The following is a 21901-nucleotide window of genomic DNA, read 5'->3' on the forward strand; positions in this document are numbered from 1 at the left end:
TTGCAAATTGGCTGTATAAAGTACAAAGATCAAACATGACTGAATCTTGTGGTGCAGGAGAAAGTCAAAGAACTTTTTATGGATATGTAACGATGAGGTTTTTGTCAAGTTGTTTTTTCTGCCTTGATAGAGCAGTCTGTAAAAAGTTCTACAGTATTGTGAAAAAGAAAGTAGACCTAAAGGATTTAAAAGCTTGCAGAGAATTTTGGCCCACTAGTTTTTACAGTGTTGTTTCAGTTGATTGGGGTTTGTTGGGATTTGTTTATGCACAACTCTCTTAATAGTCACCACAGCATTTCATTCGGGTTGTATTCTGAACTTTGACTGAGCCACTGGAACACCTCGATTCTTTTCTTGCATGAACCAGTTTCAGCCAAGCTGTGCCAGCAGTACTGCTACAGCTTGGCACATTTGAGTCTAGAATACATAAATTTTCGATTCAGTTGGTACAAGATGCCCAGTTCCTTTGGTTGAGACAAAACCCCGTATCATCACCCTTCCACAACTGTGCTTGTCAGATGAGGCGGTCGTGCTGATATACTGTGTTTGGTTTTCACCAAACGTGGTACTGTGCATTATGGAAAAATATCTCCACTTCATTCAAAGGACATTTGAAATCTGGTGGTTTGTTGTAAACACAACCTTGCAACCAAGTCGTGCAGGTTTGTTATTTTTCAAAGTTCTTCTGCTTTTATAGATGTGCTTAAACTTGCTGATGATCAGTTAATCGAATGCATTTGATTAGCAGCTTCTGGCTGCTACTTACACACTCAATTCCTCTGGATTGTACTTAGTTTTCCAAAGAACTGCATGGAGTCCTGAGAAAATATTCTTTTGCACAAATCTATAATTGAAAGACTTTGAGTATTATTATAGAAAAAACAACTAGTAGCAGAGCACTGGGGTCATATTTCCTTTTTGTGTTGTAATTTTAGTTTCCGGATTTTTTATCTTGGAGCTGGTCCAGCCAGTCACTAGTCGCAAGTCCCTCACTTTTAAACTTTTGACCAGCCACATGCTTATGAAGGCCATTAAGCTCAACACGGCAATATAAAAGCAAGATGGCACACACTGAAACCCCCCCCCCTCCCCGAAGATAACTGAAAAAACAAACAAGCAAACTCTACAGGTGGTAACTGCAGCATCTAATAGATATTCAATGTATTGCATAGAGCTAATTGTATTTGGGTGTTGCTTTTGGCTTTTGGTTATAAATGTATCATGAAGGAAGTGAGAAGGTGTGGCTAATGTGCTCATTTGTTTTGGTCTGTGCTGTGGCTCTGAAGTTGTTTATGCTGTATATCACCTTTAAAACAAAGAAAACCTGTGGAAAAGTATCATCATTCAATAATGGGAATACTGTAGAGCTCAATCAATCATTCATTTCACCTGAACAAAAACCCCATCAAATATGTTCTTTTTTTTTTCTCCATTGAAAACATTTACCTTGTTGGAAATCCAGAATCATGCTCCCATAATAATACAGACTCTGTTGATATTTTTTTTAATGGGAAAAGTTTAAATGTTGTTTAAAAGGCATCTGCTAGTCCAGTGTAAGGTTCAAAGTCTGACAATCCAAGGTGACTTAAAGGTGATCGAGTTATTTACATAGTCCTGAGGAATAACCATTTACATATTCCTCAGGACTATGTAAATATCTTCCAAACTAACCTAGAAATGCCAAAAGGAAGTTTATTTCATAGACAAATAATGAAAAAAGGAGCTTTACAAACAATATAATCTGCCTGTCTGTGGATAAAATAAATACACCATGGTGTGTATAATCGGTATCACTAAGCGCACAACCACAAACTGTTGCCGCAGGGCCTAAAAGGAGATAAATGTGGCTGTGGCAAAGTTTGATATTACTTACTTTAAGAGTAAAACCTCATAAAGGAGGAGGTAAACTGAAATTGGGGTTTAACCTTTTAGAGGGGGGTTTATTGCACCCAAATAGACAGTTTTCATCTGCAGCTGTGTCCTCATTAAGCTCAAATAACACAGTTATTCTGAAAGGCTGAAGGCTCTGTAGGAACTGATGTACAGCAACATGTTGGCCTTTATCCACAAGCAGTTTTATGTTCCCTTGGCCACATTTATGGCTTAATGAGTCAGACTGGGAGCTTATTTTCTTGTTGCGCCTGACTCTGGCAATCCACATTTATTGGTTTCCTTTTACCCCCATTGACCTTTTGGCAGGATGAAATCTAATATCCAAAAACAAACTTTCATTTTTGTGTCTGCAGCTGAGCCAACTGATTATGCAATTCTCCATTTTTAGGGTTACAGCTCTGTGCCCTATATATAGTAAGCACTGGGACAATCCACTGTGAATTGTTTTTTTGTTTTTTTTTTAAATTTACATTAAAAAAATTCTCTCTATCAATTTCTGCCATTTAATTTATTTCTTTTTATATGTAATTTCTATAATTATATTTTTTACTTCTTTACTAGTATTTAGAATTTGTGAATTTTTAAAAATACTTTTTATTTTTTACTGCAAATGTAATTATTTTTGTTTTAATTTTTTTAATTAGAAATTTGTAAAAACTACCCAAAATGAAAAGTGAGATGCTGCAGTTGAACACCTGATGGCGCAATATTGGCAGGGACAAAAGAAAGTGTCGAAGAAGAAGAAGAAGCCGGAGTTTTGTCGCGCAGTGCTGACACTCCTTCCGATTCACGGCATTCGTGAAATCAAACCTTTCTGTCTGTTTGCAGTTCACCGTAAGTGACGGCATTTTATGGCAGCGTTGGACGCTAATGACGGCGGCCAGCTGCGTGACAAACGGCGGGCAGAGAGAGTGATGAAGGCGGCGCGGTGTGGAGTCCTGTAACGGCTGCACCATGATCCCCGTGTCCCTGCTGGTGTTTGTGATGGCAGGCTGGTGTGCTGTCTATCTGGCGGACACGCTGCTCAGGGTGAATATTTGCCTTTTTGTTTTTCTTCCTGCTCAGCAGTCTGTCAGCTAACGCACGTGAATGGATTTAACCATTAGAAGGTTTGAGCTGTGGGCACTCGTGTAAACAGGCCAGAGCAGCCCTGGAACCGCTGGAAACCCCGCTATTAAACACATTACGACCATTATTTCACAATGTCTGTCCATGAGATGCGTTTAATGCTTAAAGTGAGCAGAAAATGTGGGAAATATAAGACCCTGTCTATCTTTAAATGCTATCAGAGTAAACTATAAGCGAGTACCTGCAGTAGTGTAGAGTATAACTCAGGATTTCCATGTATCCTGGAAAACCTGGCAACCTAGAGATCTGCTCTCTAACCCTTAAAATTTCGTGGAATTACAAAGCAAAACACAAGTAAACAAGGAAGAAGAGAGTCCAAAGGTGCAGCGCAAAAAGATATTAAAATCAGGTACAAACAAAGAGGAAAGTGCCATTCACAATAAAAACAGCAGGGGATAATTATACAGTGGGGCAAAAAAGTATTTAGTCAGCCACCGATTGTGCAAGTTCCCCCACTTAAAATGATGACAGAGGTCAGTAATTTGCACCAGAGGTACACTTCAACTGTGAGAGACAGAATGTGAAAAAAAAATCCATGAATTCACATGGTAGGATTTGTAAAGAATTTATTCGTAAATTAGGGTGGAAAATAAGTATTTGGTCACCTCAAACAAGGAAAATCTCTGGCTCTCACAGACCTGTAACGTCTTCTGTAAGAAGCTTTTCTGTCCCCCACTCGTTACCTGTATGAATGGCACCTGTTTGAACTCATCATCTGTATAAAAGACACCTGTCCACAGCCTCAAACAGTCAGACTCCAAACTCCGCCATGGCCAAGACCAAAGAGCTTTCGAAGGACACCAGGAAAAGTATTGTAGACCTGCACCAGACTGGGAAGAGTGAATCTACAATAGGCAAGCAGCTTGGTGTGAAAAAATCAACTGTGGGAGCAATCATCAGAAAATGGAAGACATACAAGACCACTGATAATCTCCCTCGATCTGGGGCTCCACGCAAGATCTCATCCCGTGGGGTCAAAATGATCATGAGAACGGTGAGCAAAGATCCCAGAACCACACGGGGGGACCTGGTGAATGACCTGCAGAGAGCTGGGACCAAAGTAACAAAGGTCACCATCAGTAACACACTACAACGGCAGGGAATCAAATCCCGCAGTGCCAGACGTGTTCCGCTGCTGAAGCCAGTGCATGTCCAGGCCCGTCTGAAGTTTGCCAGAGAGCACATGGATGATACAGCAGAGGATTGGGAGAATGTCATGTGGTCAGATGAAACCAAAGTAGAACTTTTTGGTATAAACTCAACTCGTCGTGTTTGGAGGAAGAAGAATACTGAGTTGCATCCCAAGAACACCATACCTACTGTGAAGCATGGGGGTGGAAACATCATGCTATGGGGCTGTTTTTCTGCCAAGGGGACAGGACGACTGATCCGTGTTAAGGACAGAATGAATGGGGCCATGTATCGTGAGATTTTGAGCCAAAACCTCCTTCCATCAGTGAGAACTTTGAAGATGAAATGAGGCTGGGTCTTCCAACATGACAATGATCCAAAACACACCGCCCGGGCAACAAAGGAGTGGCTCCGTAAGAAGCATTTGAAAGTCCTGGAGTGGCCTAGCCAGTCTCCAGACCTCAACCCCATAGAAAATCTGTGGCGGGAGTTGAAAGTCCGTGTTGCTCGGCGACAGCCCCAAAACATCACTGCTCTCGAGAAGATCTGCATGGAGGAATGGGCCAAAATACCAGCTACTGTGTGTGCAAACCTGGTAAAGACCTATAGTAAACGTTTGACCTCTGTTATTGCCAACAAAGGTTATGTTACAAAGTATTGAGTTGTATTTTTGTTATTGACCAAATACTTATTTTCCACCCTGATTTACGAATAAATTCTTTACAAATCCTACCATGTGGATTCATGGATTTTTTTTTTTTTCACATTCTGTCTCTCACAGTTGAAGTGTACCTCTGGTGCAAATTACTGACCTCTGTCATCATTTTAAGTGGGGGAACTTGCACAATCGGTGGCTGGCTAAATACTTTTTTGCCCCACTGTAGCATTATTAGTGTGGAAGCACATTCAAGGATTAGTGAGAAAAAAGAAAGAAAATTTGTTATTAACCTATTTTTTTTTAAAACTGAGACATCCATCAGGGCATCCGTCCACTTATTAGTTTTCATTAACTGGCTATCCTAATTAGTGTTGCAGGCCTGCTGGATCCTATCCCAGCTATTAGTCATATATTTCGACTTCAAAAAACTATAACTGGGTGAGCAAAATTGAATTTATTTAGGATTTTCTTGACTCGACACGGGGTTTGGTTAAATGACCCTTAGCAAGTTGCAGTTGAATCAGACACTTTTGCTAGCCAAAAGTATATCCCCATGTAAAAACATGTAACATCTTGTCAGATCTAAAGATACAGAGGAGCCAGTGAATGAGGCTTGTAATATCAACATCTGCTCAATTTCAGCTGCATTTTGAACAGTGTACAGATGAGTTAATGAAGACTTTGAAAGCCTTTAAATATCACTGCAAAATCAATTTTAATGTTCAGTGGAGTTTAAAAGTTTCAGATTTGAGAAGCCTTCGTTTTATTTATAAAACATAAAAACCTTATTTCCTACCAAGTTAGAGGCAGTCTGCGGCCTCATTTCTGAGCTGTTTTGTGTGTAAACTATTTCAGTCGGTCCTCCTCCCTCGACTTTTCCTTTTCTTACAATGATTAAGCATTTGGCTGCTTTTATCATTACATGCATCGGTGGGCAATTTTTAACATTGTAACCCCTTGTAGCTTATATAAAGTTAGAGATGAATAGTGTAAAATTCTCCTTCTGATTGGGGGTTTCAATATGCAGAACCTTTTCTGATTACAGCTTATTGAGGTCCGGACATTGGAAATATGTGAACACTATAAGCTCTTACAGAATAACTCCAGTTAGACGTGCTTTCTAAATGTGGATGTTCTCGTGCGCTGACTTTGTTTCTGTCCTGCAGTCATCGGTGACGCATCGGATCAGCTATGAGTCATGGCTCGCCAGTCGTGGCCTGATGTTGTCTCCTTTTCACGTGAGATGGCAAACCACCATGTTCAACCGACTATTTGCATACTGCGCCCGCATCAACCCCCGGGCTCTTTACATGTGGTACGGTTTCTGTATATATAATCCACTCCGCTGTTCCTGTAGTCTTTCTGAACTTTAATCGAGTGCAGTTAGTGTCAAAAATGGTAGAAAATGTGTATGTTGTGACACACAAGCCTAAACTAACATTTACAAATGTGTACAAATGATTTGATTCAGGTGCTAGTGGAAAACCGGGACATCTGAGCTTCCTCATGTGTTTTTCAAATAAAACAACGTTTTGTTTTTGTTTTTTTTTCCTGAACAAACAGAACAGCCCATCACTCCTCGACTACAAAACATACATTTACAAGTTACAGATACAGTACGCACAATAAATAAGTACATTTGCAAGTTAGTTTATGCTTATGGATCATAACACGCACATTTGTAAAACATTTTGAGACTAATTTCCCTCTATAAACCTTGTCCACACCTTCAGATTCCTGCTTCCTTCCACTTCAGTTACAATAAAATTATACTTTTTTTTTTCTTGTAAATGAGGCGCTGTGTTACTTTTGACTTTGATACTTGATGGTTTGGCTAAAAGCTTTCCTCAACCTTCCTTTTTCATCATAAAAGCATTTGGCAATTTAATAACATTTCTAAAAACGTCTTTTCTGCAGTAAATGGATTCAGAGAAGCTGTTGACTTACTTTCACGGGACATAATTTGTTTCCTGGAAGAAAAAGACATTTTAGAGGATTACATTTTAATTGCAAACTGAGTCTGCACTGACTTCCTATAACCAGCCGTATGACAACCGAGCCTTAAAAGCTAAAGTCGGCAGCAAATGTAAAAAATAAATAGCTTGAGATGTTAGCAGACATCTTTCCTCCTGCAGATGTCCTCTCTCTTTCTAAAGACTAAATGGACAGATAGACATGCATCATACATGCTGAAAGTAAGTCGATTTTTGACTTTTCAGTAAGCAAGTAACATTTACAAAGCACTTCTCAATAACATAACATCACATGGCTCTTCACAGTAAGATGAAGACAATGATGGAAAAAAAATAAAATGGGGATAAAAGCTGGTCTTAAGCTTCCCTTAAAGGTATCAGAAATGTCCACAGACCTCAAAAGCTCCTTTCTTCCTTAACCTGGACTGTGGGACAGCTAGCAGCACTGAACAATAAACTGTAATGTCTTGCTAGTTACATATGGATTTAAAGGCTGACTAATATAGAGGGGCATCTGACTGTCAGAGATTTGAAAGAATTTTGATTTGAATCCTAAGCTTTAATTCGAAGCCAATGTAAAGCCAGGACCATTTAGAGGACGTGATGAGAAGCCTCACAGCAGCATTCTGGACTGTTTGTAGGCGATGAGGTCCGGTCAGGATTTGGTCTGTATTGTAGGATTTAAACTCTACTCTCAAAGGTAAAGGTCCTAACGCTATCTGCGTCTGGTCAAAGAAGTTGTTTTCCCATGACACAGTTTAGGAAGGAACCTGAAGGACAGGCCAGTTTTTACATGTTTGTTTTATTGATTCATATTTTTTATGCTAACACCCCCAAACTTTTGGATTTATAGTAGATGACTTGTAGTAGTGACTGTTTTTAAAAATAATACTCTTAGTGTGGAACTGACTTGGTGTGGCATTTCTGAGTTTCTCAATTCCAGGTGTTTTTCCCGTTGTGTAGCTTTAATAATCTTTAGTTTTTTCACATTTATAAATGTGAAAAAAGTACAGCAAAATTGCACTTGTTGAATTTGCATCCCATCTGTGTTTCCCAGGTTCAACAGTGGTCTGGTGTTTGGCATCGCTGCCATGTTGGGCTCAGTGGTGCTGCTGATAAGGACTCTGCAGCAGACCATCGCTCAGATGACCACAGACAACCCACGGATTGGAGATCCACAGACCCTGCAGGTGGTGGTAGGTTGACTTTAATGTGATTTCTATACATAAGTTACATCAGCTGAATGAAAATGGCAAGTATTCATCAGATTTAAATCTATAAGCTTTTGTGTCTCTTTTCTGTGTGTAACTGGATAAAAACATCCTTCAGAGTTGATCATAAGCGTGTGAAATTCAAATGTCTGTGCCATGAAAAACAAAAGACCCCTGCTTTTCAGAAGTGTTTCCCTGTTCACTTTTTATTCATTATGGTGTCAAATAACCGTGCATAAATGTGAGCCCTATCCCCAGTGGAGCTCTGTAGGTGATTCATGGGAAGCTATTAGTGGGCCATTTATATCCAAGAATTCAGCCTGGAGAAGAAAAAAAAATCTAGTCAGAAGGAGAAAAAATGCAGAAAACCACAAGCTTCAGCAAGACACCAAGCAATTAAAGTGAAGAACCAAAACAAAAATTAAATGTGGTGATTAGGGCTGCCACAAACGATTATTTTGATAGTCGACTAGTCACCGATTATTTATGCGATTAGTCGACTAATCAGATCATCATCCACTGGACATAAAACTACAGCTTATTGCACCAGCAGCATCTGCTCTTATATAACTATCATTAGCTTACAGCTTTAAGCTTTTAAGGTGCTAACTAAAAATAAAGACAAGATGATAGTTTATTCAATTTTAATGAAATTTGCAGATTGTTTCGGTAAAGTTTAATAAACTCCTTGCTATCTAAAATATAACAGGACACCGGAGTATATTCTCCAGCATCTCACACTTCTGATAATCAGCTGTCTGCTTGACGTTTATTCAGCTGTGTAAAAACTATAACTTTAATCTCAGCCAAACCGATTTACTCAGGAACAAATAAAATACAAAAAAAAAAAAAAAGCCAAACAACAACATTTTTAATTTATCTAAGTGACTCATATATATTTAACCTGAGTCGCGAAAGACGGCGGTGGGTTTGAAAACAATTTGCCGGGAGTCCGGTGTTCTCACGGCGCTAGTGACCTAGCTATCGAGCTAGTGGGTAACAGACGTCTCCGAAAACGTCGGAGCGCTTTTGAAAATATGTGGTGTCCTGATAAACTGAGCCGATATTTGAGGTTTACACAGCTACATTCTCGCCTGAAAATATGTTAAACGTTTATTTTGTGACCCAGAAAGAATAATAAGAGTAATATTAAAACTAACTAGCTACCGCCATTGTTGGAAACTAAGCTGGGCCGCGCTATGAATTCTGGGACACAGCTGCTTCTTCTTCTTCGGGGTTTAACGGCAGCTGGCATCCTTGTACATGCTGTGCTGCCATCTTCTGTTTCAGTCCGTTATTACACTCTTAAATCCTGCTATTATTCCTGCGTCTTTTGCGATCTTACAAAGCTTCAAACGACACGTCGACTATTAAATCAGTCGTCGACGATTTTGATAGTCGACGTAATCGTGACTAGTCGACAAATCGTGGCAGCCCTAGTGGTGATACAAATTAGAATTTTTTATTTGGGAAGATGTTACACTGTGGTTAAATTGGCTCTTCATTTTTAGGATAAAACTAACCATAAATGCTGATTTTTAACTCTGTGAATTATGTTTTATGTTCGTATCTTAGTCAGTTTCTTTTTTTTTTTTTTGTCTCTGGTGTGTCTTTAGGTCCCCGGCGTTAATCTACCCACAAGTCAGCTGGCCTACTTCTTCATCGCCCTGCTGCTCAGTGGAGTAATACATGAGCTGGGCCACGCTGTGGCAGCACTGAGGTAATAACCACACCGCACCACATTGTAGTGTCAACATAGCATCCAGCATGAATCCATCATGATGAAGAGCATTTGTTTTGTTGGTGGATAATATATTAAACTCCAGAAAGGTGAAAGAATACAAAGACTCCAATACTACAAGTGTGTTTGCAAGGAGGACGTTGTAAATGTATGTCAGACTTCTGCTCAAAACGTTTGAAGCCTGGTCTTAAAAGTAGAGAGGACGTCTGTCTCTTGAAGCCAAACTGGGAGCTGGTTCCACAGGAGAGGAGCCTGATTTATAATCTTGTCCCTTGATAACCTTTCGGGATTAAGATAAAGGATTTATCTGAATCAGAGATAAAGGATTGTTAAAGATGGGACAATGTGCCTGCAGACATGAGCCAAATATAGAGCCCTTTGCCTTCTATTCTGCTTTAAGTAGAATGTGTTTCTGCTACTTTAGTATTTAAATTTGACCTTAAAACACCGGTTTGATAAAATTAGAGTGGCTTAGGCTGTCCAGGTACAGTGGAAATTAAATGTGTTTTTTGTATTAATCGCATGTTTTGATGTCAAATTCAAAACCACAAGTTGCTGGTGATTTTGTTTCATTGCGTTGTATTACTTGCTCACTTTGTGTGATTTTGATGAGCCCCAAAAAATCCCTTTAATTCATTCCTGATTTTTATTTCATGGTGCATTGGTTCTGATTACAGTTAATGATTAGGTGGATTGTGCAAATCCAAACTAATGAATTAGTGTGCATAGCACATGGTCCAGATGACCCCTCTGATCTGCTGCATCATCCTATTTTTCACAAAGCCACTGATTTCAGACAAGTGATTTTTAAGTGAGGAGCCTCAAAGACTTCTTTCATGTGGATCCAGTCTGTAAGACTGTGATTAACCTCTGCTGGAGGATTTTTTTTCTCAAAAGGGTTGCACTTATTTTAATACAGGATACAACTTGTGTACAGATAAATGTGAAGGCAGTAGGGGGCTAGGTTCCAAGTACAGTGGTATGTATTTATGACAAATATAGGAAAAGAATTAACATTTGAAAAATATGTACATCCATAAACAGTCAAGTCAGTATCTTGATTCAATCAAACAGGGGTTCAAGGAAGCCAAAAACTAGTAGTTTTTGTACTAGTTTCCACCACACCAAAGGGCAAGCCAAAGATTGTTTTGATTTTTTTTTTTAAAGGATGTTTATTGTAAATTCTGTTGCACTAAATTAACAATGAATTCTTAACTTTCAGTCCAATATATACTGGGTGTATCAAAAAGAGTTGTTTGATTTCAAAGTGCTGTAATTCTGCAGCTGTTCGCCTGTAACAATCGAAAGATGCGTTGTTACAAAGAGGGGATCCATGAGTTTCATGTGGTTGCTGGACATATGCTGTTTGTCTAGAAAGGGACATGCTGAGCAGTTGTGAAAATTGCAAGTTTTGTATATAAAACATTATATTCAGCCATGTATTTTAAAATGTATTTCAAGGTTCTATGTCTGTTACTTTAACAAATATAGCCTTTTGAAATTGGATGGTTCTTTTTGATGAACCCTGTATATTGCAGTCGTATTTAGTAACCCCAAGTGCTGCTGCACACCTGAGGCGAATAACGTTCCCTTACTGCACATTGGCTCTGCCCTAAGTACACCCCGCTTTAATTACATATCAGTTAATAACCACATAATCTAAAAAAAAATTAGATTATGAAATGACTAGCAAAATGTTTACTGAGGTCAAATATCCAGTGAGCGCCAGAATAGATTTTCCCATAGCTTCTTACACAAGCCGGCTTCTGCTTGGAGCCAGATGTTTCCCCTTGCTTTCTATTTGAAGGTTTAAGGTACCTCCAAACTTCCCAGAAGCTACATCTATGTTTGCCTCTAAATATTCACAGACACAATAGTGTGTTTGTCTAAATGGTCTCAAGACTTCTTATACGTTTAGTGGAGTCTGGTGTGTCATTTGAGTTCAAGGGCAGCGAAGCCCAGTTTGATCTCACATGAGCTCTGCTCTTTGCCTTTTTCTAGTAGGTGTGCCCTATCTCATGTGCACATCCATGGTATGTCATGTACCCCCTAAAACACCTAATTACAAGCCTTCAAAAAAGAAAAAGCATTCTTACCACATGACTCCCATCAGGAAGTGGTCCAGTCTGTCATATGCTTGTCACCAGTCTATCTACCGTTGAGAGCGTAAATCAAGTCTGCCATTTCTTATGTATCTGTCATACCTTGGATTTTGAAGATTTTCCCTCACTGTGCCCAAAACCTGGAAGCTGCCCAGCGTTGCCCAGGAGCTTCCACCACTTCAGTTGTTGGAGTACCAGCTGTTAACAAAGATTCTCTCTTAGCAGGAGAGTTTACCCTCTGTTAAATTCAAGGACCAAAAATTGGCTTGAACATTTGATTCTAGGTGAAAATTGAATGAATAGTGCAATATTTTGCGCTGTTATTGTAAGTACAGTGTAAGTGCTTTCTTGAAGTGCACTGTTTTCTGTGCATTTGCTGTTCTTTTGTATGTTGTGGGCTTTTGTGGTAAATGGTAAAAGGACTGGGTCTTATATAGTGCTTTTCTACTTCACTTGAGCACTCAAAGTGTTTTATACAGCTTGCCTTGTTCACTTATTCGCACCCATTTATACAAGGACTTTTTTTCTATGCCTTCACACACATGACACTCCAATCAACACATCAGAGAGCAACCTGTGGTTCAATATATTGCCCATGGATACTTTGACATGCAGACTGGATCAAACTACAAAACTGATTAGTAGGTGACCTGCTCTGCCTTCTGAGCTCACCGGTTTTGTGTATACAATTGTAGAGACTGGCCTCAGGGCAAGTTCCTTTGTAGGGTGTCAGACAGGGCTAGACCAGTAAAACCACTTGATAATACGCTGTATGTATAAAGAAATACAAGTACTGTTGGAATATTTTCATTTGTATTGAATCAATCCAATCAATCCGATCCATGATGGCAAGGCTGAAATAAATAAAATGAGTGGGATTCCACTGTCGCTTCTTTCACTTTCTGGTAGTCTGCAAAGAAATATTTCCATCATAGCTGAAAGAAAGCTTTGGCATGGCTCCTTGTCTTCTAGGTCATGATAAAAATCCAAAAATGATGACCTCCTTTATCTTCCTTCTGCTCCGGCCCTCAGGCTGTATGTTTGACACCCCTCATAGAGTCTGTTTCCCTTTAAAATCTAATGTTTCTTTGTTTTTTTTTTATTTCTGTTCTCACGCAGGGAGCAAGTGCGAGTGAATGGATTTGGGATGTTTGTGTTCGTAGTTTATCCTGGTGCATTTGTGGACCTCTTCACCACACACCTCAACCTCATATCACCGGCTCAGCAGCTCCGCATCTTCTGTGCCGGTAAGACTTTTTATCCTGAGATGTGCTGATAGCTCCTTACGGCAGCCTGATTGTGTTTCCAGCTATTAATCACAATTATTACAAGCATGTTGTTTTGCCAGCAAAGGTCACTCTGAGGAGTTTATTGCTAAGCAGCAGACAGCTGCATCGCATCAAATCATTTCACTCTGCAATTAAGAAAATTAGAGCTTAATGAATTGAATGGTAAGCTGGCAGTCATTCGCACATGAATGTGACTGATGTCTGCCATCGCAGATCATCAGAGGGAGCTGCTTAAAGCCTGAGTATTTTCTGTGTGTGGTCTGGTTTGGAAGAAAAGTGCAGTTTCATTAGAAAATAGTCAAGTAGTTAGTTTGGAAAATCCCCATGCTGTAAGAATTGCAGTAGAATTGTTATATGAAACATAAATTAAACGTCAAGCAGAGACTTGAACTTGATTTCCAAATTAACACAATGAAAACCAAAAAACAAAACATAATAGATTAACATTAGAAGTTTTTCTGCATACAACTTGTAAGTGTTGCTCTTAATATTCTTGTAAAGCAGAAGTTATGAGAGCAGCATCTTTTGCACTTTGATAATGTATACCCATGCCCCCTTACAGAAAGTATGAAAGGATTATGTGGACTTGTTAAGGCCCTGGTCATACAGGCCTAGAGTCTGGTTGTTGACTGCTTGGTAACCACTGGTTACTAGGGAAAAGTGAGTATTCCCAATTAGTTGCAAGTGGTTGCTGGCAATCTCTGTGAAATAGATTTTTTTTTTTTTAAGCCACAGTCATGCACCAAGAGGCCAATCAGTGAGACTTGGAGTATCCACAGGTCTGTTTGATGAGTGGTTGCTGGAGGTTGCCTGCTGCTGTTAAGTGAAATTGGTCACAAACAGGTATACGGTTGCTAGCAGATTGCTTTGGTTAACTTTAGTTTGTATGAAAGATGCTGACTAGTCTGCAAACACTTGCCAACTACTCTCAACCATTCGCCTTAACACTTACACCCCCGGAGAGCAGTCATTTCGGGGTAGTACCTTAGACCCCCGCGGAGTCATCATTTTGCGTTTCTACCTTTAAAAGCCGGAGAGCAGTCAAATGCTGGAAGTGGAAGCTAAATTGGCTAGTCATTCATATGTATATTGGGTCGTTACCTAGGAATTCTGGAGGGAGGGGATTGGGGGAGAAATCAACACACATGAGTCTAGGTCCTTTGTTGCTGACATTTATTGATAAAAACAGTAGTTTCATTTCATGTTATTTCCTTTTTCATTTCAAGCAAGGAAGTGGATGTAGTTAGTAAGTAAGATATTTCAGACATTATTCTGACACAGAGGAGGAGATACTGGAATTATAATTAGTATCTATGCATGCATTTGTGATTTTGTTTGACCTTCCCATTGCTCACAATTTGAATTTGTTCACACTGCAGATGAGTGTCTCAGTCCCCAAACAAGCTCTCTTTTTCGGTGGAGAAGCAGTCTCCTCATCCGCAGTGAGTGTGGAGAAATCAACACACATGAGTCTAGGTCCTTTGTTGCTGACATTTATTGATAAAAACAGTAGTTTCATTTCATGTTATTTCCTTTTTCATTTCAAGCAAGGAAGTGGATGTAGTTAGTAAGTAAGATATTTCAGACATTATTCTGACACAGAGGAGGAGATACTGGAATTATAATTAGTATCTATGCATGCATTTGTGATTTTGTTTGACCTTCCCATTGCTTACAGTACAAAAAACCAACCATTTGTACACATATGTACTAATAATAATAAAAAGTGAGTGCAACACTGCAACCCGTCACCCCGTCGTTCAGTGGTCGTTGATCAGTGGTCCATTGTGGCACCATTCAGAGCACTGGTACAATAGTACCAGCAAGATATGGGAAGACATTGCAAATGTACTTGGATTTTAGGTTGCAAGCCACCCAAAACTTGATCCCAAACTTGTCAGGTTTACTTGCAAACACTTGGAGTGTTTCAGTATGCCATCTTAGGGAGAACTCAACACACATGTAGGTCCTTTGTTGCTGACATTTATTGATGAAAATAGAAAAAAAACCAACCGTTTGTACACATGTTTACAAATAATAACAAAAATTGAGTGAGTACATTACAACATTTTCAGCAATCACTCACAATCCTGGCACTGCCACGGTATCTGTCGCCTGCATTTACCACATGTGTACCTGTAGCAGTGAACACATCGCACAGTGGCCTGATTTTTTTTGCATCTGTGTTTGACCTGACACGTGGCCCTTTTTCCAGGGCTCGGTGTGGAGGGTTGTGTCCGAAGCAACTGTTCTTTTCTTTCCTTCTTCGCAGCTACATGAGAGTGAGCCAATTCGGTTGCAAGGGCTACCAGGAAGTCCACCCGTCTTTCCTTCGTCCCGGTGCATTCTTGATACAGCACATGTGCATTCAGTGCTGCCATGTCAATCATGTTATAAAACACGGCAACTGGCCAGCGCCGTGTTCCTTTGCGGACAGTGTACTCCCGAACCATCTGGTCCATCACATCCACGCCACACTTTGTCTTGTTGTAAAGGGTGACAGTGTTTGGCTTCCTTTTGGTAGTGTTTTCGGTCTGAACCACGCTGTGCATGCTGCTAAGAATATATACTGTCTTCTTCCGTTTGGCCGCATACGCCGTCAGCGTGGCAGCAGAGGTTGAAAACACCTAAGAAATAAGATAAATTGTTAATTCCATAGCCCTTTTACACACAATGAAACACATAAACATAGAACCACAAAAGACCTGCAACATACCTGAGTGGTGAATTCATTGCGATCTGTCTGTCTAGTGGATTGAGGAATTTCCCTGCGAATCTTGTTGACTGTGCCGAGGATGGTGGTTTTCCGTCTAAGAAGTTTTTGCGCAAGTGAAAGCGATGTGAAAAAATTGTCAGTGGTAACATTTCTGCCCTTGTCCAGGAATGGTTCCATCAGCCTCATAACTACATTTTCGGAAAGTCTCTCCCCAGTGGGACGATTGGGGTCCTTGCCAAGATATGGGAAGACATTGCAAATGTACTTGGATTTTAGGTCGCAAGCCACCCAAAACTTGATCCCAAACTTGTCCGGTTTACTGGCAATATACTGCAGGAAACTGCACCGAGTTTTTGATGGGAAAAGCTGTTCATCAACGGTGATATGTAGACCAGGGTTGTAGCACGTGATGCAGTTGGTGACAAATGATCCCCACACACTGGAAATTGCTGCGAACTTATCAGTCTTTGCTCGATCACAGCGGGTGGACTTGTCATCAAAGCGTAGGTGTTGCATGATGTCTTGGAAGCGGTTTCGTGCCATAGTTCCAATTATCTGTGGGTTTCCCAGGTTTGCTGACCAGCAGTCATTTACAGATGGAACCCTGTAAACCCCCCGCAAGATGACAATAGCAATAAATGCCATTAGTTCAGGGAGGTCCATGAACCAACAAACATGCTCCGTTTGCTGTGCATGTTGAATAGTCCATTCTTGAATGCTACGAAGCATGTCAAGAGTGATGAAACACAGGAAGCTCTGAAGGCGACTCAAGATACTTCTCCTGGCCTTAGCCGTTGGCTCTCCATCTGCAGCGTACGGTTCTATAGGGGTGAAAGGGAGACGGGTCCCCACATGTTCTTCACGCCACACTGTGCCATCTTTCGCTGTCTCAGTCCCCAAACAAGCTCTCTTTTTCGGTGGAGAAGCAGTCTCCTCATCTGCAGTGTGAACAAATTCAAATTGTGAGCAATGGGAAGGTCAAACAAAATCACAAATGCATGCATAGATACTAATTATAATTCCAGTATCTCCTCCTCTGTGTCAGAATAATGTCTGAAATATCTTACTTACTAACTACATCCACTTCCTTGCTTGAAATGAAAAAGGAAATAACATGAAATGAAACTAACCGGAAGACTGATCAGACAGCTCTGAGTCCGAATCCGGCTGAACTTCTAGGTCTTCTCCATCCGAGTCACAAGGGTCGACTTCCGCCAGGATCATTTCCAACGCCTGCTGGGTGGTGAGTCTTCTCTGCATTTTCTTTCCTTGGAGAGGAGGTCCGTACACCACAGGATTCTTCAGGGCAATGAAGGGTTAGGCTAAGTGCAGTGAGATTGTATCATATATATACCCTTGATCACAATTGATCAGTGGGGTCAGGTCACACTGATCAGCGGGGTCACACCCCCGTCGTTCAGTGGTCGTTGATCAGTGGTGCCACAATGGACCACAGAACGACGGGGTGACGGGTTTCCTGCAGTATATTGCAAGTAAGCCTGACAAGTTTGGGATCAAGTTTTGGGTGGCTTGCAACCTAAAATCCAAGTACATTTGCAATGTCTTCCCATATCTTGCTGGTACTATTGTACCAGTGCTCTGAATGGTGCCACAATGGACCACTGATCAACGACCACTGAACGACGGGGTGATGGGTTGCAGTGTTGCACTCACTTTTTATTATTATTAGTACATATGTGTACAAATGGTTGGTTTTTTGTACTGTAAGCAATGGGAAGGTCAAACAAAATCACAAATGCATGCATAGATACTAATTATAATTCCAGTATCTCCTCCTCTGTGTCAGAATAATGTCTGAAATATCTTACTTACTAACTACATCCACTTCCTTGCTTGAAATGAAAAAGGAAATAACATGAAATGAAACTACTGTTTTTATCAATAAATGTCAGCAACAAAGGACCTAGACTCATGTGTGTTGATTTCTCCACACTCACTGCGGATGAGGAGACTGCTTCTCCACCGAAAAAGAGAGCTTGTTTGGGGACTGAGACACTCATCTGCAGTGTGAACAAATTCAAATTGTGAGCAATGGGAAGGTCAAACAAAATCACAAATGCATGCATAGATACTAATTATAATTCCAGTATCTCCTCCTCTGTGTCAGAATAATGTCTGAAATATCTTACTTACTAACTACATCCACTTCCTTGCTTGAAATGAAAAAGGAAATAACATGAAATGAAACTACTGTTTTTATCAATAAATGTCAGCAACAAAGGACCTAGACTCATGTGTGTTGATTTCTCCACACTCACTGCGGATGAGGAGACTGCTTCTCCACCGAAAAAGAGAGCTTGTTTGGGGACTGAGACACTCATCTGCAGTGTGAACAAATTCAAATTGTGAGCAATGGGAAGGTCAAACAAAATCACAAATGCATGCATAGATACTAATTATAATTCCAGTATCTCCTCCTCTGTGTCAGAATAATGTCTGAAATATCTTACTTACTAACTACATCCACTTCCTTGCTTGAAATGAAAAAGGAAATAACATGAAATGAAACTACTGTTTTTATCAATAAATGTCAGCAACAAAGGACCTAGACTCATGTGTGTTGATTTCTCCACACTCACTGCGGATGAGGAGACTGCTTCTCCACCGAAAAAGAGAGCTTGTTTGGGGACTGAGACACTCATCTGCAGTGTGAACAAATTCAAATTGTGAGCAATGGGAAGGTCAAACAAAATCACAAATGCATGCATAGATACTAATTATAATTCCAGTATCTCCTCCTCTGTGTCAGAATAATGTCTGAAATATCTTACTTACTAACTACATCCACTTCCTTGCTTGAAATGAAAAAGGAAATAACATGAAATGAAACTACTGTTTTTATCAATAAATGTCAGCAACAAAGGACCTAGACTCATGTGTGTTGATTTCTCCACACTCACTGCGGATGAGGAGACTGCTTCTCCACCGAAAAAGAGAGCTTGTTTGGGGACTGAGACACTCATCTGCAGTGTGAACAAATTCAAATTGTGAGCAATGGGAAGGTCAAACAAAATCACAAATGCATGCATAGATACTAATTATAATTCCAGTATCTCCTCCTCTGTGTCAGAATAATGTCTGAAATATCTTACTTACTAACTACATCCACTTCCTTGCTTGAAATGAAAAAGGAAATAACATGAAATGAAACTACTGTTTTTATCAATAAATGTCAGCAACAAAGGACCTAGACTCATGTGTGTTGATTTCTCCACACTCACTGCGGATGAGGAGACTGCTTCTCCACCGAAAAAGAGAGCTTGTTTGGGGACTGAGACACTCATCTGCAGTGTGAACAAATTCAAATTGTGAGCAATGGGAAGGTCAAACAAAATCACAAATGCATGCATAGATACTAATTATAATTCCAGTATCTCCTCCTCTGTGTCAGAATAATGTCTGAAATATCTTACTTACTAACTACATCCACTTCCTTGCTTGAAATGAAAAAGGAAATAACATGAAATGAAACTACTGTTTTTATCAATAAATGTCAGCAACAAAGGACCTAGACTCATGTGTGTTGATTTCTCCCCCAATCCCCTCCCTCCAGAATTCCTAGGTAACGACCCAATATACATATGAATGACTAGCCAATTTAGCTTCCACTTCCAGCATTTGACTGCTCTCCGGCTTTTAAAGGTAGAAACGCAAAATGATGACTCCGCGGGGGTCTCAGGTAGAAGCCTTCTTGACTTGACTGCTCTCCGGCTTTTAAAGGTAAAAGTAAAAGTTTATTTAAACGTGTTATTTTCAGTAGAGAGGCGAAACTTTCAATTTGAAGGCAAATGTTCTTAGTTTGCAGTTTGTATCGCACTTTAGTTTTAATACTTCTTTGTAGTAAAGTGTTTGCAGAGGAGTCAGCATCTTCTGTGCAAGCCACAGCAATCTGCAAGCAACCGTATACCTGTTTGTGACCAGTGTCACCCAATGACAGCAAGCCAACCTCCAGCAGCCACTCATCCACCTCGTTGTTGACTGGTGTCTAGGTCTATGTTACTCAGGCCTAAGGTACCGCATTCCCTCCATCATAATGCACTGCCAGGCAGATGATTTTTCAGATGGTTTTGCATGGTGGATCAAAATCTGCTGGTTTCTTTCTGTGTTCATCAATTTTGACAAGATCTCTGACATCACTGGCTGAAATGCAGCCCCAAACTATGACCGAGTCTCCACCGTGTTTTAGTGATGGCTTCAGATACTCACTATTATGTCCCCATGCACATGTTGATAACAAGTTTGAAGTTTGAACCAACAATTTCTGAATTTAGATTCATCACTTAATTAAACCTGTTGCTGCCGATTTTCAGTGCAGTTCTTGTATACTTTGGCAGACCTCACCTTTTCTTTGTTAACTTAAGAATACCTTCGTCACAGCCACCTTTCCACTGAAACCATTTCTGATGAGGCTTTGGGAGTTTTTCCTTCCCACTGTCGCCAAAGTGCTTGCTATTAGGGGGTCATATGATTGTTGGGTTTTTCTTTGTATGTATTATTGTAGGTTCTACCTTACAATATAAAGCACCTTGAGGCGACTGTTGTTGTAATTTGGTGCTGTATAAATCAAATTGAATTCAAATTGAATTGGACAGTATGGGAATCAACCATGATTCACACAATGCTGAGAGATGCTAAGTTTTCAGCTAGTAGTTCTTTAGGAGTCACCTAGGCTGAAGGTGATACAATTTAAAATGGGTTCTTTGCTAAATTGTCTAATATGTGTAAATGGAATGGGTTCATCACTTGAATTAGATGCCTTTTTGTGCATGAATTATTCACAGGTCAGTGTTAAATGGCTTATGAAATTTAAAATACAAACTATTAAATAAGATTCTCCTGGAAATGGTCCAGTACAAGGACTGGATTGAAAATGAGTGGAAATAGCAGCCAGTGTCTAACCCCCCCCAAAAAACTTGGACAACAAGGTGAAACCTGCACAGTACTATACATGTGTAATAGCCTTATCAATACAAAGGTCTGGCTAATGTGTATTAAAAGTTAGCAGATTTAAATACTTACATTAGTAAAATTATGAAGGTATTATCAGTTGAATACAGTTGATGCACTCATTATGTAGAGCTGGGCCATGCATACTGTACTACATGTGATGTTTTATGTTGTGTTATAGGATTATTTATTCTATTGTCTTTGTATTGCTTCTGACTTGTATTTGGTCAATTCTGAAGCAATTATTCTGTCGGGCAGTTTAATGGAAAATCCCAATCACCCCATCTTAATGAAAGCATTTCTCAATATAATGAAGAAAGGTTGTAGCTATAAGAATGGGGGAATGAAGCCTGTTATTGCGGTAAAAATATAATGTAGGAAAAAAAAGGTTCTGACATTCTTCCTGCTTTGTGATATTTTGTCGCTTTATTAGAGAATTTTAATGATTCAGTCAAAGATGAAAATTGGATTAATTTTTTTAATTTATTTTTGCACTTAATCATTTCCACATTTTATAGATTGAAGACATGGAGTAAAAGTGCAAGAGTAGAACAGAACAAGACCACTCAGGTAAACAGAGCCACACCTTAATTCAGAGTGTGGCGATGCTATGAATAATTTTTCCAGCCTTGGAAATGTCACGCTGGTCTGGTCGAGGTTGAGCTCCATACAGATTATGGTACAGCTGGCAAAATTTCATACTGCTGGATTTCCCTTTGCTGTTTGCAGCCTTTAGAGGGCAGTGAAGAACTGTTGTGAAACAGTCTTTGTCTTTACCTATCAAGTGAAAAAAATTCCCTCAGGCTTTGCTGAGAAGAAAATAACTTGGTTGGGACTCCAGATGCAAAACTGAGATGTTCAGTCAGTTCACGTGACAAAGTGAGAGAGATGCTTTTCCCATTAGGAGGGTGGTGACGTAATAGCGTGCTGTGTTTATTGTTTTTTTCTCTCGCTGTCCACAGCCGAGATTGCCCTGCATGCAAGGGGGGTTGTCAGACATAACATGTTTATTATTTATTCCTGTAGAGATAGGTGCTGAAACTTTAATAGTTTGTTTACTGCATATATCAATATTTGAAATACACTGCATG

At 39.9% G+C, this 21901-nt stretch overlaps 1 protein-coding gene across 1 annotated transcript in view; it reads left to right on the forward strand.

Moving 5' to 3' along the window:
- Positions 1-2608: 2608 nt before the first annotated feature.
- The window catches only part of mbtps2 (membrane-bound transcription factor peptidase, site 2), a 33959-nt gene continuing 14666 nt past the window's right edge, over positions 2609-21901 (forward strand). The window contains exons 1-5 of the mRNA XM_026180130.1: positions 2609-2922; positions 5977-6125; positions 7841-7979; positions 9611-9714; positions 12957-13084. Of these exons, the coding sequence (XP_026035915.1) occupies positions 2848-2922; positions 5977-6125; positions 7841-7979; positions 9611-9714; positions 12957-13084 (595 nt within the window). The 5' untranslated portion in view covers positions 2609-2847. The remainder of the gene's footprint in view (positions 2923-5976; positions 6126-7840; positions 7980-9610; positions 9715-12956; positions 13085-21901) is intronic.

This window comes from Astatotilapia calliptera, chromosome 9 (assembly GCF_900246225.1).
Source record: "Astatotilapia calliptera chromosome 9, fAstCal1.2, whole genome shotgun sequence".
In the NCBI taxonomy this organism is placed as follows: domain Eukaryota; kingdom Metazoa; phylum Chordata; class Actinopteri; order Cichliformes; family Cichlidae; genus Astatotilapia; species Astatotilapia calliptera.